Source organism: Diceros bicornis, chromosome 36 (genome assembly GCF_020826845.1).
Source record: "Diceros bicornis minor isolate mBicDic1 chromosome 36, mDicBic1.mat.cur, whole genome shotgun sequence".
Lineage (NCBI taxonomy): Eukaryota > Metazoa > Chordata > Mammalia > Perissodactyla > Rhinocerotidae > Diceros > Diceros bicornis.
The window spans coordinates 21,968,505-21,985,840 of record NC_080775.1 but is presented as its reverse complement, the minus strand read 5'-3'; the positions used below and the strand labels follow the sequence as shown (position 1 = coordinate 21,985,840).

Here is a 17,336-nt window from a genome sequence, read left to right as displayed (position 1 = left end):
TCTCTCTCCTCCCTGCCCCTGCCCCCTTCTCCTAAGTCACAAGTCCTGCAGATCTCTTATCCAGCACAGCAGAAATGGACACCTGGCCTTCCTGATCCTGTTTAAATCCCCTCCAATCTATACTCCACACCAATGTGAGAGTTATCTCTCTAAAACACAAAATGGATCCCATCATTCCTCTAATTAAAACTCTTCAATGGCCTTCTCTCAATTTCAGGATAGATCTAAACTTCAGATGAGGTCCTTCAAAATTAGGCCCGTTTTCCTCTCCAGCCCCTAACCACCTTCTCCCTTGCCCTGTTACCCCAAGAAGCTCCAGCCACTTCCATCAAGTACCGCCTTTTCTCTTGTGTCTGTGCTTTACACATCGTGCTCCCTCTACCTGAGTGCAGTCTTCCTTCCCCTTCTTCATCCGGCTAACTCCTAGGAAATTCAGTACAGACACCACCTCCCCCTAGAAGCCTCCCATGAACAGCACCCCTCATTCCCAAAGCCTGAGCTAGGCACCCTCCATATGTGCTCCATATGTCTATATATTAGACACTTATCAAACAGTATTTTATTTATTTATCTACCTCTCCATTAGCAAATCAACTCCGTAAGGGCAGCGTCTTTGCCTTCTATTTCTGCACGATCAGCATCTAAGCATGCATCTGGCACTTGGACATTCAATAACTGTTTGTTGAATGATGAAGAAACTGAAAATTAACATGCAATTTTCTCTTTTCAGGTAAATTTTAGTTAAAATAAAAACAAAATGGATAATATATGTCATAGTTCTTTTTTTAGGTACATGAGGTCAGGTACATAAATGTCACTATTACCATAAACTCATAAAGCTTTAAGGAACTCAAATGGGCCATTTAAACTGTTCCCTCACCTAAAATTACTCCACGTAGATAAAATTCTATTCTAATTTGAAAGTCTTCTAGAGAGCTGCAAATTTTCAATTAGTCCTGTCTTTTTTTGTCAGTGTGTCTTCTCTTTTACAGTATATACCTATTACAGCCATCTGCCTGCAGAAGTTTGGAATGTCCAGGAATGGGGTCAGTATAGAGAACAAACAGGACAGTTCTAAAAGGATTGTCTGCTCTAAAAAGTTTCAAGGGTAATATTTGAAGAGGAAATTTTTGGAAGGCAATCAGTTAAAAAATGTATCTTTAGATAAAATTTTTTATTTTATTCATATTCTACGTACTCTAAAAATTTTTGAGACAGTTTACTTTAAAAGATATGGAAACAAAGATAATAATTAAGAGCCATGTAGTAAAGATAATTTTATCAGAAACACAGGCTAGGGATAGTTGCAAATTGAACTCTGAACATAGCACTGAGTTTCCTGGCAGCAAAAGTAAAAAGGGAAACACTTTGTGAAATAAAAGGAAGTAGAAACAATTTTTTTTCCTGAAATTGCATATCTAGGCCTAGCTTCACAGATAATAGTTAAAAAAAGATTGGTTGAATAAAAGAATGTATCTTTATATAAAAAACATTTAACAACAAAATGGACGTCTTCAATGACAGATTTAAAGAAGCTATGGGAAAATTGTCTATTTTTTAAATAAGCTCCCAATTTAAAAAAAAAGAGGGCATATTATTAGACAAATTCTACAAAGACATTTCTATGGAAAACTAATGTAATGTTGTCTATGCACATAATTAAATAGTGATTCTAACTTGACACAGAGATAGAACTAGAATATACAGAAAAGTGAATAGAGATCCTTTCCTTTGGAGACACATGCACACATACACACAAGCACAAGTATCACTTGTTTTCACCTAGACACTTAACAGAACTTGAATAAACAATAAATTCAACATTGAGCTACCCTTATGATAGAAAACCTGGGGTATATGGCAAAACCAACATTTCACTTTGAAAATTAGGGAAGTCTGACTTGTGTTCAGACTCCTCACTACAAGGCAAGGCCAAATCTTTTCTCAAGGTGTGGCCCTGGATTTCTCCCAGGGCCAGTACATCTACTCAATGGAAATCCCAGAGCTCTGCCCCCAATGAACATGGAAGAAAAGTCCTCCATCCAAACTATGATTAAAAAAAAAAAAAAGGAAGTCTTCAGTATACACTCCCATCAACCAACCAACCCATATCAAGTGCCTCCTCCTTCGTGGTGCTCTGCCTCACGTGCTCTCAAAAAGCCCAGGAGAACAGGCAGTCAATCACAGGGCAGCTGACCACATGGGCTCTGATGGGGTCTCCTCTGCCCTCCCCCAATCCCAGCAGGGTCTCAGTCCAACAACTCTCTATCTTGGTTCTCAACTTCTGGTGGATTACACACTTTCCCCGGGTGCATTTAAAGAGCTTCCGGTTTCCTTAGAAACCAGAGGCAGCTGGAAGGTCCTCTGGAGCTCTGAGGCCAGTTTAAGTCCTAAATCCAAATTCTGCTACCTCAAAACTCCGTGTATTTATCAATTAAAGTTAGTCCTCTGCATCTGGCCTACACTCAAACTCCCATAATGGTCCTCAAGGAGACCTCAAAAGCCAATTACTCACCATTACCGGACAGCTATTGGTACCCAAAGGCCTAAACAGATGACTTGTTTTAACAGCTAACACTGAGGTTTATTAGGAACTCCTAGAGCCCTCTAACAATGGTGTACTGATACCTACAGGGTAACGCAGAAAGAGCACACGGCCAGGCAGCAATTAGGAAATGGGCTCTAGTCTCAGTCTGGCCACTAACTCACTTTGTGATGAGGCCAGTTATCCAACCTGCTTGGGGCTTAAGCATCCACACTGAAGAAGATACCTGCTCCACCTAGCTGAGCTGTTATAAGAATCTAATTTTTTAAGAGATGTGAAAACACTTAGAAAAATAATTACTCTTTCCTTCATTCTATTTAAACATGTTAACATCTGCTCTATGCTAAGCATTATGCCAGGCATGGAATTTACAGTTAGCAGAGAAAACAGAAACTAAATCATTATAATTGTGATAAGTACTGTGAAAGAGAGACTATACTAGGAGCAAGGAAAGCATAAATCAAGAGACTTAAGTTACTGTGAGGGCTCAAGGAAGGTTTCCCTGAGGAATCAACATCTAAACAGAGCCATAAAGAATGAGTAGAAGTTAATTAGGCAAAGAAGTGCAGGAAAAGCTTCTAGCCAGAGGTGCAAAGGCCAGGAAACAACAGGCAAGTGTAAAGTGGAATTAAGAAATACTTAACTTTTCAAAACACTTAATCTGTAACATTAAATTTTAACCCACAAAATTTGCCATTTCTAAGCTCCACTCTTATAGCCTTGGATTTTTTTTTTTTAGTTGTCCAGTTTTTCCAAAGAAAACAATGAGACCCTAGCCCTGGATAAATTATTTTCTACTTCTGTACCAATGCTTAGATAACAAAACAGATAAATTCCATGTAGGAACAATGGTTTGGAACACAGAATCAAATTCTGAATAATCTCGTTTTTAGGACATGTTGTTAGGTGCATACAGGTTCAGAATTTTTATAGTTCCCTGAAATATTTTGCACTTAAGCATATGTAACAAACCTCTATCCCTATCTTTTTTTTTTTTAAAGTCAGTGCTTTGAGTTAATTATCTGAGATTCACAACTATAAGGGACTCCTTTTATACTAGTAAAACACATCAAATTTAAACAGCATGATTAGTTTTTTTAAGTTGCTCTACTGATTATCTTTTCAGTTTCAATAACTTCTGGAACAGTAGTTTTTGTAAGAGAATCATGGTACATGTACCTAACAGGATATGTTTTAAATACACTATACTGAGGCTTTCCCTTCTCATAGCAAATTGAGGTGCTATGAAGATAATTAACCAATCTGAAGATTTTCACCCTGCCCCAGACACATGTAATTTAAAATCATTTTATGTCAATATATATTACTTATTTTCTTGAATTCTGAACCCATTAAATTGTCTCAATTTGCAAATTAGCTTCATACAGATGCATATTTAAAGTGTTATGCAAACTCGTCTATTTCTACTCTTCTGAAAATATGCATAATCACTGATTTGCCATGTTTACTGTTTTACTATAGGTTATATGTAAAATGTTACAAAGTATTATTTTAAACTTTATTCTCACTTTTATTATATAAATAGCTGATTCAGAAGTTTATTTACATAGATAAGCAGTTTAAAAATAATTTTCTTGGCGCTTTTATTAGCTTATTTCAGAAGTCCTCCTAAACAACCTAAGAGTGGCCTGGTATTCCCATATGTGACAAAACAGATTTCTTATATTTTATAACTAGGCAACCACCTCCAATTGCTGAAATTCTACAATTGTTAGAAGTAACAATGTATTGTCTCTACGATTACAGTCATGTGTTACTGATTATTCAAAGAGGGGAAGTATCAAAATTCATTTTTAAATAGCTGCAAGATGTTATAGTTCAAACACACACGGTATGAGGGTACATAAAGAGGTTTTACAACAAATATTAAACTTTTTAATGTTTTCATTTATGTTCTTTTGATTTAGAAGGAATAAAATCTCAATGAGAAAAAAAAAACTCTAGGTTATAGACACATTGTACACAGTTCTTTCTAGTAACAATTTTGCTTAGAAACCAAACTTATTCTTTGCCCAAATACTCTGAAGAAGATATCTTGCAACATTTTGTTTGTTGTGGTAATTACTTTGGACAGACTTAATAAGGCAAATTCTCTCATTAGCACATCAAAAACACAATGAAAAAGATCAGAGATTTAAAATGAAATAAAACTCCATTGATAATTTTCACCTTGAAGGTTCCTTTCACGTTGCATGAATTCAAAAATTCTTAACAAGTGAACTAGTTATTTATCAGGATGCCTAGATGGAAAATGTTTTTCACATTATTCTGGATCCATGATACATCCGTAATATTTATTTAAACAGTTTTATTGGAGGGAAAAGTGCAAAAACAAGACAAGACAAAATCCTCCCAGGTATGCAGGTATGTCAACCTCCTGGTTGTGATATCATACTGTAGTTTTGAGGTACATGAGATCTCCATTATTTCTTACAACTGCATGTTGTCAAAGCCAGGTGTAAAATGCATTGGTATTTTATGCTACCAAAATGAAGTCACTTGAACTGAAAAAAAAGCTTGATCATAATATCTAATTAATACATACATAGAGGGGCTTGTTCGAAAGCATTTTTAATTCCATAGTGTTGTTTTTTTTAAAGAATAAGCCATTTGAATGGTTAAGTTACTTGACTATTAAGAAAGAAAAGTTTTCATGACAAAGCTCACAGGTTATTTTTTAATTAAAAGAATAAATATATTGGAATATTCATTATCTAGCTCTACTTAAAATTACTAATGGAGTACTTAAATTGAATCTAGATAACATGAAATATGTTAAAGTAAGGTCCTCAGGAAAAGAAAAATCTTAGTATTCCATCAAGATATTAGTCAAGTGCAGATAACTCCAAAATATTGTTATATTCCTTTTGTATTTCTTTTCTTCATAAGCCAGACCATAAGCGGAAATAGGTGGCTATTTAAGAATGTCATATCTAAGTCACTTATACTTCAGTGATCATGTAGACAAACAGTTTGGATGGATTACATTCCATAATATATTCCACATTGTACACTATGGAAAGAGACAACCTGCCACTGTATACTAAAATGTGACACTCTGTATCTTAAATGTTATCTGTCCTTTCAGTGTCAAATATTTTAATGTCAATCACTTTCCCTTTTAAAAAATAATGTTTTAGTTTAGCTGCATACATCTTATCCAGAAATTAAATATTTGTAAATAGCATGTGTCCATTCACAAAGGCCACTGAGTAGGACTGAGAGGAAAAAAACTAAAAAATATAACATGCTCTAATAAACGTAAATTAGTCAGTATACATGAAACACTGTGTGTCCAGCCCTGTTCTGGGTACTGTGAGGAATATACATGCATGCACACAAGCACACAAGCACACACACAGTCAGAAGAAACCGAATCCACGTGAAACAACTGCAGAACAAAAGATTGTCAACTTTGAAATGACAAAATTTTCAAAAGGAGACCAGATCAATGGTTGCCCAGGGTTAGGGACAAGAGGGAGGTGGGTGTGGTTACAAAAGGGCAACACAAAAGGGATCCTCGTGGTGATGGGGAAAGTGTTCTGCATCTTGACTATAGTGGTGACAGACACACAGGATAAAATTGTATAGACTAAACACACAAATAAGTAAGAGTAAAACTGGGAAACCTGAATAAAATCGATGGATTTTTATCAATGTCAACATCCTGGTTGTGGTATCATACTACAATTTTGAGGTACATGAGATCTCTATTATTTCTTACAACTGCATGTGAATCTACAATGATCTCAAAATAAAAAATTTTTTAAAACGATTATAAAATACATTTTCTCTATTCTAAATACCTCCCCCTGCCCAAATAAAAACATACAAGGAACAAACACCAAAACCCCTCTCAGTGACAAGAGAAATTACATCTAGGTGGAGGAGGAATTGCCCTCTAGGAAACCCAGGGTAAACATGATGTCTAAACATTGTTGCCCTGCCAACATGTTCTTAATTTTCTTTTAATTCCGTGTTAATTTAAATAAGTTTTAAAGATCACATCCTATAAATTGAAGATTTCTAATGACACACTAGTGATAAAATGCTACCTGACTTTGAGTTCAGACTGTAGTGGAATCACCCTTAATCAGAGAGAGGAGGGGGGAAAAAAAAAACAGAACACAGACCACCATTATCTTCTCTGTCAGTTTATGTTAACAGACAAGAAGTAAATCACACACACATACACACTCTTCCTCCTCTAGAGTCTGCCTGAGTTCGGACTGGGGGGTGGAATGAGAGCACCATAAGGATTTCTCAAAGCTTGGTCTTCACCTACTTTGAATCTCCTGGGAAATATTCAAGCATATCATTGCTCTTTCACTAATACAAGATGAGAAACAATGTGTCAACCGCTCTGGAATTCCTTTGGAGCGAGGAAGTCGAAGATGATCAAAGGCAGGTGTGACAGCCACGGCACCCGGATAAAATGGGTCTGATTAGGGTAGATTCCCGTTCACGCAAAATGACTTCCAGGCAATTCGTACCGCCTTGACTTTCAACCTGACACTTGCCTGGTTGTGATAAAGACGGAAGTAGGGACATCAGGCCCCTCTCACACCAATCTGGAAGCTTCACTCTTTTGGCCTCTCCCCTAAAGACCCGCTAAAGAGACTGAATGCTTCCCCAGCCTTCGCGGTGGAATGGAGGCATTTAGGGACGCCGCCCTCCTGTCCCCATCCTGCCCTGCCCCAGAAGCTCAGCCGGCAGGGGAGCGGGGCGACGGGGAGCCAGGGGTGAGGCGAGGGTGGAGGCGGCGGCCGGGGACCCGGGGCGCCCAGGGACTCGAGGGGCAGCGCAGGGCCGGGGGCGCCGGGCGCCGCGGGTTCGGGGTGAGGCTCACCCGCGTTCTGCAGCGTCTCGATGTTCTGGGGTCTGGTCGCCAGCTCCGCCACCATCTGCACGAACTGGGTCCGGGCTTTCTGGTACTGCTCGAACACTGCGGGGAGAGGCAGGTGGAGCGGGCCGCCCGCCGCCCCGCCGTCCCCGCGGCCCCGCCGTCCGCGCGCGCCCTACCTTGCAGCACCTGCCTCTGACTCATGGCGCCCGCCCCGCGCCCGGCGCCCCGGGCCGTCCGCGCCCCGCCTGCGAGCCCACCGAGGGGGCACCCGCCGCCACGCCCCGGCCTCCGACGGCCGCCGCTCCTCTCTGTGTAGCCGCGTCTCCCGGGCAACCGACCGGAACCGGAACGCGGCCGTCTCGCGGCAACGGCCAGTCCCCGCGTGACGTCACGGCCGCGGAGCCCCGGGCGCGCGAGGACGGCCGGCCCCGGGGGAGGTCCGCCGGCGGGGGCTGCCGCGCTCGCCGCGCCGCGGCCGGGCCCGGCACCGTCGAGGGTCCCCACCCCGCCGGGGCCAGGGGCGTCTCCAAGGACCGAACCCAGCCCCGCAGTTTCCTGATGCGGCGCGGACGCGGGTCGGGCGGGGGAGCCCCGGGCGCCGGGACAAGTCACCTGTGCAGTGGAGTGGCCTCGGCGTCGACGGTCCAGAGAAATCCACTTGTGACACTGTCATCTGATAAATACACGATTGTCCATGCAACCTTCAAGTCAAACGTTTTCCCCTGCAATCCAGCTTTTCTATACCTGGCATTTCTGGTTTCAGGATTCCTTGGAGGGTCAAGACAACCATGTTCATACACTTAATTATACTGTATTGAAAGCATTTAATTAGCACTCCTAGAGATTCAATGAAAAAAGCAGACAAGGAAACAATGTGATGAATGTCCTGTCTTCCTGTGACTTTCTTCCCCTAACTTTCTCCTAATTACTACTAACTTTGCTGTTTCCTTGCTTTTATGTGATTTTTAACATTTCCTCTTTTAAATTGAGGCTTCATTTTGTTCTGAATGACATTTCCAAAAGAAAGGGAGAGACAATTTTTACCTGGAAAGTTTGTTTCAAATGATCTTGACCAGACTTCCCTAGCTTGTATAACTTTAACTCTTTACCCAGCTTGTTTTAACAAAAACTAAGTACTTAGTCTACCACTGGTTTCTAACTTGTCTGAAAACTGTACTAAATGTTTCAATGACAGGTGTCAACTTTAAATATTTCTCTATCAGAAACTACAATTTCACCAGGTGTCAAGTCAATAGATAGCCACAGCTGCTCTGAGTAGAGCCAAGACAGGAAACCTCTTGATAGCTCTTCTTCAATAGAAGGGAGCATGCAAACTTAGCTGGTTCTCATGTTTGGGGTGAGTCCTATATAATAATCTTTGAGATCTCACTCTGACTTGAGCTCTCTGATGAAGTCCTGATATTTGTAGAACCCCAGATAGTTGGGGAATGGACCAGCAGTCAGAGAAAGGAATAAGTGCCTTCTGTCGGGTCCCTTCTACCCCCCAGAGCAGGTGCCTCTCTTTTGCTTGGCAGCTCTGAAGCCAGGGATAGCCCCCATCCCTTTACTTAACTCTAAGGCATAAGTTTCACAATGATCTCCACATTTCCCTAAGGAAACAGGTCCTTTAAAATTAGAGTTTTTGTGTGTTCCCACTTAGAGATGTGGGGGGAAACAGATTGAGCAAATAATTAAAATTGCAAATAAACCTTCATTGTAATTTTGTTTTCAGTTCCTTGTTGCCTTGTGAAAAAGAAAATCCCCTTAAAACTAAAAGGTTCCATATTTGGTTTCAGTCCTAAAACAATTCAAACTCCTAAACTACCACAGCTGCCATTTTTGCTAACTGTTTTACTATGTATTTTCTACTTCTAAAATGTTGACATAAGAGCTCAATGGTGAAAAAAGATCTAAACCTATAAACCTAACAGTTTACTTATGGAATGGTACAAAGTTTGAAAACTTAAGTTCAAATGGTATATAAATCATTTTTAACTAAAGATTCTGAGATTCTGGCATTAACAGTGTCTATGGGTTAAATTGTATTCTTCCTGATAAAACACAATATAGGATTCCTAGTTGACATCTGAAATTGGACATATTCAAGAAGGTAGATCTTTGCTCTTTATTCTAGCTTTCTTTTTTTAGTCTTTTTAAAAAATTAAATGGAGAAGTGTAATATAGAATGATCATAATATACATATAAATGAATTGTTAGTAATTCAAATATAAAATATGACAACAGATTACTTTTACTGACATGAAAGCCAATCTGTATTTTCTGACCCACTTTTCAACTTACTAACATTAAAATAAAATACCATTCTATTTTACAAAGTTAATTGAACGCCCCATGATCACATACGCACTTCTAACTGTTAAGCAGTGGGAAAGAAAACTATTCAAGGGCAAAGTTTAGGGTTTTTTTAAAAGAATGGTATTTAAGACTACTGTTCTTACAGTACCAGCTAACTTTACAGATATACAAGGTACTTGACACATTTAACTATCCATTTGTTTGAGAATGAAACATATTACCTGAACAACTTGCAAAAGTGTTTCTATGAAAGGTTTGTTTGGAAGCCTTTGGCTCCTTTTGCAAAAAGCTAATCATATGTAACTTCAGAATCATTTTTGCATTTAATTCCTCTATTTATGAAAATGAGACTCAAAAAGATGACAGTATAAAGCCAGTTTAAAAATCCTGTTCTGTTTCTCTTTAAAAATCTGCTTTGGGAATTCAGAAAATCCCATTATCATGGGAATATATTCCACACATGCCTAAAAGAAATTTTGCTAATTTTAACATACATGTATTTTTTCTTCAGCTCCTAGCTGAATTTTAAAAGTTAAAGCTTTATATGTGCTAATTAGATATTAACATCCACATTTTAAAAACTGCTGTTGAGGGGGATCAAGTGTATATACATAGTCCTCCATCAAGCCAAACACATGTTAAATATCAATGTGTGCCAGACACTTTGCCTGTCTTCTAGGACATGAAATCTAGTAGGAGATAGACATGTAAACAAAGTATTAATTCATTCAATAAGCATGTACTGCAGCCTGCCCCTGTTTTAAGAGTTGTAATTGCTCTAAGCGCTGTAAGTGCTTTGGGAGCAAAGACGAGGGACTTAGGGTAACCTAGGTGAAGAGATGAGAATATCTAAAACATCACTTAAATAATAAAACACTTCTTGTTTTTTAAAAAAATTAGCTGAGTTTTATCTAGATTTGAAATGTCCTTCCCTCCTCCCTCAAAGAATTAAAACATAGTGTTAGCATTTAAATAGGCATTCATTTGGCAATTGCAAGTAATTATTCAAGATATGTGAATACAATAGTCATTTTGCCAACACCAAATCTAAAATTACTGAAATAACTCCATATTTACATATTTGAACTAAAAATAAAGGCATTACATACCCCATAACCAAGCGAGTGGACTCAAAATATTATATATAATGATGAAAGCAAACATATGACATCTTAAATGTAGCTTTGCCCCTCTTTTGGGAAAAAAGTCAGAATTTTACATTTAGGTCTGAGCTGACCACCCAGTTATGCCGTCAAGTTTGTTTGGAGAGCAGAAGAGACTCAATAATTCCATCCAAGAGAGTGAGACTAACAATTCTACACTCGTATTGTGTTTGTATCTTATTTCCTATTTGGTTTTCAAACCCTTTAAAGTCAACTCTTTACATTTTAAAGTTTTTACGTTTCTTTTTGTGTTAAGGCCAATAAATATTAAGATGATGGTGATTTAGCTGGCCCCAAAGTTCTAAAGATACACCTATGCATGGCTTCCTTTTCCAGGAATTCAGTGGATGCAGAGGTAGAACTCATCTTTTCCACTCCCAAAGTAAACTATGATTAGGGAGATTCCACACACGAATAATTTCACCTCCAAAGGCACCATATAGCACCAAGTAATTGATGGATGCTTCTAATGGGGAAGTCTGAAATACAGCATAACATTTTCAAAGGCAATGGGGACATGCGTAAAAACCAAATCATTGCTGCTTGGTATGTGTGTCTGTGTGGGCGGGGGTATGTGTGTGTGTGTGTGGTGTGAAATTCTTCTTTTTAAAGACTTACGTGAGTTTTCCTTAAGAATTGTACCCAAACCCGGCATCATCAGATAGAAACCTCTAAGCGCCCTGACATAGCAGTCTGTCAGCCACTCCCCCTCATCACTCCCCCCCCCCAGACCCCCACCCCTTTAAAATCTCGGCGCTGTTGGACTTGTCTCAAAGAAGGTAGGTACCAGTCCTTTCCCACCTTTTTATTAGTACAGGACACAAGAGACAAAGATGGGACGTGCCACATGGGAAACGACCCCTAGAGCACACCAAGCCGGCATCCGGGCCGAGACCCGGGGGGCCGTGGCCCACGCATCCCTCAGGTGCGGGTCCTGCCAGGGCTGTGCCGCGGCTCCGCCTGCCCCGCCTGCCCCGCGCGGAAGGTTCTCGGCCGACGCGAGCTGGCCACAGGCACAGCTGGCCACAGGCGGGGCCCCGCGCGGACGGGACGCGGGGTTCGTGGCTAGACGGCGCGGGCCACGGCAGACAACTGCGCGCAGTGTCGATAGGGGTGATGGGGCGGGAGCAGCGCGGGGAAATGTGTACTCCCCGACGCCCTCGACTTTTCCTTTAGTCCGAAGCATCTCAAACCCCAACCAGCACCTCTGCTGTCCCCGCGCAGTTTCTAGCGGCGCAGCGGGCGCCGGGCATCGGTGGGGGCTGGGGCCAGGCCGTCGTTCGGATTGGAAACCCGCGAGGGCCCCGCCGGGAGTCGCTGGGCCAGGCAGAGAAGGGGGCGCGGGGAGGCAGGGCTGGGGCCGCGGCGGGAGGACCCGCGGCCGCGGGGGGCAGGCGGGGCGCGCGGCCCGAGGGCGCGAGTGCGGAAGCGCGGCGCAGGCTCGGCGGCGGCCTCCTCCCGCGGGGCCTCCCGGGGCGGGGGGGAAGTCCCGCTCTCCGCCTCCCTGCAGCCCCGCGGGCCGCCGGCCTGGGCATCGGGAGGGCAGGGGCCGCGGTGCCGCCGGGCCGGCGTCTGCTGGGGCGGGTAGCAGGATAAAGAAGGCCTCTGTCCTTTCGCTTTGCTTCCTCGGGCCCGGCCTCCTGCAAGCTCCGCGCGGTTCCCGCGCAGAGGTCCCGGCCGAGCCTTCCCGCCGCGCCGCTGACCCGTGGGCCCGGGAACCGGGCGGCCACTCTCAGGAGAGAGCCTGGGGCGGCGGGAGACCGGAACCCCGGGGGCCGAGGCCTCGGAACGCTGGCGCGGCCAGAAAAGCTCGCCGCGGCCGCTCGGGGCGGCCCTGCTTCCCTCTGACTTTCTCCTCCCGGGACTTATCAAGAGAGCCCCATCGGTGGGGGAAGCGAGGGGGGCTTCAGGCTCTCTTTGCGGGGAGTGGGGTATGGGACCCCTGCCCCACCTGACACCAGCCAGCTCCCCCGACCCCGCGGCGCAGGCCGGATCCCGGAGGCGGGGTGAGAAGCCAAAAGCTTATTAGAAGAAAAAAAAAAAAAAAAAAAAAAAAAAAAAAAAAAGCAGCGGCATATCACTGCGCATGTGCGAGCCTCAATTTTTTTAAATCTTTGACGTCATTTCGCTATATCAAGTCCCAAGCCAAAACTTCTTGCTCATTGATTACTCTGAAGAATAATTGACTGTATGTTCCTACTCCCAGAAAATACTGCACAAGTACGGAGAGAAGGTTTTCAAGGTTTCTGCTTTCGCAAAAATAGCGTAGGCTTGTATCCACTCTGCATGTCGGGTTCCCCCAGAGAGATTATCAGAGCGGAGAGGGAGCTCCGCTAAAACGTAGACTCGACTGGAAGATGCGGTGGCACAGCATCTCACTTTTTAAGAGGAGGTACTTGCGCTACAATTTGCATCCTTGTTAGGCCAAGTAAGCTATAAAACACAACTCCTGTCGTCTTATTTTTTTATTTTTCAGAAGAAACATCTGAATATTGCCAAAGCTGGATTACTTTAATTTGCCTCCTACTCCTTCGTTGCCCCATGTTTATTTTTTAAAATGAAGAATAAAGGTTCTCATGTGGACAACATAAGAAAAAATTAATGACTGACTATATGAAGAAAATACTAATATCTTTCCCATTAGTAAGACAGGAAATGAATTATAAAGAAATGCTTTTTATTCTAGGAGTGCTTTTTTTTCTTGGTGAAATAATACGTAATTGCTTATTTTAATTATAAATCAAGGGTAAAATTCTTGGAAGTTTACAAATAAACTTGGAAGTATATAACTAATGTCAGTATGTTTATGGTCAAATCCCAAAAAGAAACAAACTCACTAACAAACTTGGTTTAAAGAGTGCCTTGCAATACTAGGGACACCAAATGGGGACAGTGAAGATAGAGACTTCTTGTAGCACAATTGAATAGAAAAACATTGATTTTTTTAAAAATGTGATGCTTATGCATAATGCTGTAAAAGTATGGCAAACGTTTAAGAGTAATACCAACTAACTTGTATCTGTTATCTTTCTGGGAAAGGATAGTCTCAGAACCCATTGCAGACCATGATAATATAATAGATGTGTGTGGCACTAGAGTCTCTCTTTAAGTTTAGAGAGCCTATATGGATTGTGTATATTAAGGTTCATGAAAATGCATTTTCTTAAGTCTATTTTAAAGGTTGCTTATATTATTCTGTTATAAATTTACTTTATTGTAATGAATTTCCTTAGACGTGTTCTCCAAAGTGATAAGAATTTTAATTGGTGAATAATTTGAGCAGAATGATCACTTGGTAAAAGTGAATAGGGTCTATCAGATCTCATAACCTTTTTCTCCTTAAAAAAATGATTGGATGGTTTGAAGAGAACCCAAGTGAAAATATTTTAAGAAAATTGTCATGAGGGTATTTAGAAAGAAACAGCTGGTAAACACATTTTCGCAAGCTTACTCTGACTGAGTTCTTCAGTTACACTAGAAAGCAAACTGTAATGAATCATGTTCAAAGGAAAAATACTCTCCTGAGTTTATTACTGATAACATTAATTATCTGATTCGTGAACAGCTAGATGCTTTCTAAACATCACTCCATCTTCCCAGTACAATTTATATTTAAATATTTTGGAAGTGTGTTTATTGAACTTATGAGTTTTGTTCAGGAGGTTGGAAAGAAGTCCAAAATTTCGTAGTAAGATTCTATAAAAATGTAACCAATTCCAATAAAAAGTCCTCTGTACAGAAGTACATTATAGAAATGACGTTGTTGTCAGACCTAATTGCTTGGCTTTTGAGTCCTTATAGAAGAAATTCTACAGCCTTAGGGGTGTAGACTCAAAAGCAGCAGCATTTCTGGTTTCAGCTTAAATAAAACAATGGAATCCATCATTATTCAAGTCAATAGCGATAATTCACATGAATATGAATGCACTTTGATCTTATCCTTCAATTCATTGAAAGACGCAGTCGTAATGAAAAAGGGAGATAATCTCTTTAACTTGGTCCAAAGCAAGTTGTTGGAGCTTTTCTTTCTTGAAAGACTGTAGAAGGGAACTTTTCACTAAAGCCTTGCTTTCCTATTTTTAAGGTGGTGGTGGGGTTTTTGGGCAAGCTACAGGTCATTATGTTGCCTCCAGGAACCAAGTAGTGCTAACTTTCTTCTTTGAAGTAAACTGTCTTATTTAATGAACTTGACACTTTATGAAGCTTAAGGGTGAACGCCTTTTATAGCATCATACCTAAGAGTTGTTTTAGGAGGCATGTTGATTTGAGTTTACCATCAGATATAATTAAGACATATTAACTACTTTCAGTATATTTTAAAGATTATTTAAATTAATTAGGATATTTCAAGGTGCATTGTCTTAGTAGATTTGCAATATGCAATATTAGCCCCTTAAGCATTCCTGTTGAACTAAGACAGTTAATGCCATGCCTGTGATGTATGAAAGTCACTTTAAAATTTTATCTTACTTATGGCTATTTAACCAATTTTCAGACACTTTTGGTGGGAAAATAGCAAAGTTACAAGTTTTCCTATATACAATTTATCATTCTTAGAATTCTGGAAACATCTGTCAGATATTTCTTAGTACAATCTACCAGATTGGAAATATAATTAGGTAAAAATGTGCATGAATGAGGATATCTGATTAATGCCACTGCTTGGAAAATGTTTAGCTTTTCATTGAATTCATTAAAGATATCTAAGCTTTACAGTAGTTATGTTTTTTTCTCTAATAAGTGTTGTTGAACTTCTCGAATCCTCTGGAAATTCAGCAAATACTTGTTGAGTTATGTTAAAAGGACTCTGGAGCATACAAAGATAAATAAGACAAGTGCTTGTCCTCAAGGAGCTTTAAACAGAAATTTCAGCACATCTGTGATTTACATGAAATTTCAATCCATGAAGAACCTTTAGCTAACTTAATGGCTATTTAAAGCCGGGACAATTATTAAGAGCAAAGAAATTTGGCAATGCACTTATTTCCCGGGTTTTCCTACTAGCTAAATAAAAGACTTTGCTGGATGCTTTGAAGATTTTTCTTCAATAAAAAGCTTTTTAAAACGCTAACAAGAGTTCTGTTAAGTTAAATCAGTGTCCTAGAACCACAGAAATTAGAAAAGGCAGAAAGATTCCTAAAAGTTAATGTCAATCATTTTCTTTATGTATCAGACCACTCAGTCCACACTGCCAAGAGCTGTTGTGGTTCATCAAATGAAATGAGGGAGAAAAAAGTGCTCCATCCACTTATGTATGACAAGAACAAGTATCTGGATGTAATGTTTGAGCTAACTCAAGTGGTTATATTATGGATTTCATGCAAAATATTCGTGGTAGACAAAGAAGAGGGACGATTGTAGCGTTTGCCTGTGACTCTAACCCAGAGGAAAGCCACCCTTACCAAAACAGACACAACCATAAGCTCTTCTTTGTGTCAATGTTACTAGAAAGGGAGTGGGCGTCTTGTCTTGACTTCTTTCTTTACCACCATCCTTATTTCTGAAGTCAAGAAAAGCTTTCTAATGGACTGGCCATTGACAAAGAATTTCGGCTCAAGTTGGAGATGAGGACACCTGGGGCTGGGACTCAGCAAAGCGCCCCTCTATGAGGGGCTCAGGTGCCTGTCAGCGCGGCGCGCGCTGCAGCCTGCGCTCCCAGCCGCCCCTATTGTCTGCCGTGGGGGCAGGGCCAAGCCCGGGGAGCTGGCTTTGGAGCGCAGCTGAGGGTCCTGGAGGAGGAGAACCCGGGGCGGGGGCGAGAGATGTCAACGAAGGCAACCCCCGGGGTTTCAGATGCTCGAGCCCGAGGTGTGCGAGGAGGCAGCGGTACCAGCGGCGGCGGCCCTGGCTGCAAATCGCCGTCGTGTGGTTGCTATTGGCAACCGAGCCTCTGCCGCGCGCGGAGCCCCGCAGCCCCTGGAAGGAAGGTGGCGAGAGGAAGCGGCTGCGGCGCCGCGCCCGCCGCCCACAGTGCCCTCGCTCCCGCCCGCGCCCTGCGGTCTCTTAGGCCTTTGACCGCAGCTGTGCGGCCCCAAGTGCCAAAGGGCTCCCGGGTTGGGGGCGTCGCTGGCTCGCGAGCGTCAAAAGACTGGCGCCCTCCGTGAATGCAACATGGCAGCTCTGGCTCGAAGACTGGGTTCATTAGTCCGCCAGGGAGGCGGGCGCCGCGGAGCCGCAGAGCGCCCGCCGGCCCCTTTCCGGGCCCAAGTCAGCCCTGCTCGCGCCCGCGACTCGGAGCCGGGTCCCGCAAAGGGCAGCGGCGCGCGCGGGCTCGCCCCGCGTTCACCCTCGGCCCTTTGTTCTCCGTTCAGGAGGCACCTCGCGCGTCCGGGGCTGCTAATGGAAACCCTCGAAGATTCGGCGACCCTGGGTGGGCCACCGGACCTCCTGGCATCCCCAGAATTTTCTAGCTTTCCTGGTCCCCGGAGGGCTCCGGGTAGGGCT

The 17,336-nt window shown here is 42.2% G+C and overlaps 1 protein-coding gene across 2 annotated transcripts in view; it reads right to left on the bottom strand.

The window, feature by feature from the left end:
- The window catches only part of SPAG6 (sperm associated antigen 6), a 62,652-nt gene extending 55,020 nt beyond the window's left edge, over positions 1 to 7,632 (bottom strand). For both annotated transcript variants that reach the window (XM_058532562.1, XM_058532563.1), the window contains exons 1-2: positions 7,589 to 7,632; positions 7,416 to 7,511 (exon numbers count right to left, since the gene is read on the bottom strand). In XM_058532562.1, the coding sequence (XP_058388545.1) occupies positions 7,416 to 7,511; positions 7,589 to 7,613 (121 nt within the window). In that variant the 5' untranslated portion in view covers positions 7,614 to 7,632. The remainder of the gene's footprint in view (positions 1 to 7,415; positions 7,512 to 7,588) is intronic.
- Positions 7,633 to 17,336: the final 9,704 nt, after the last annotated feature.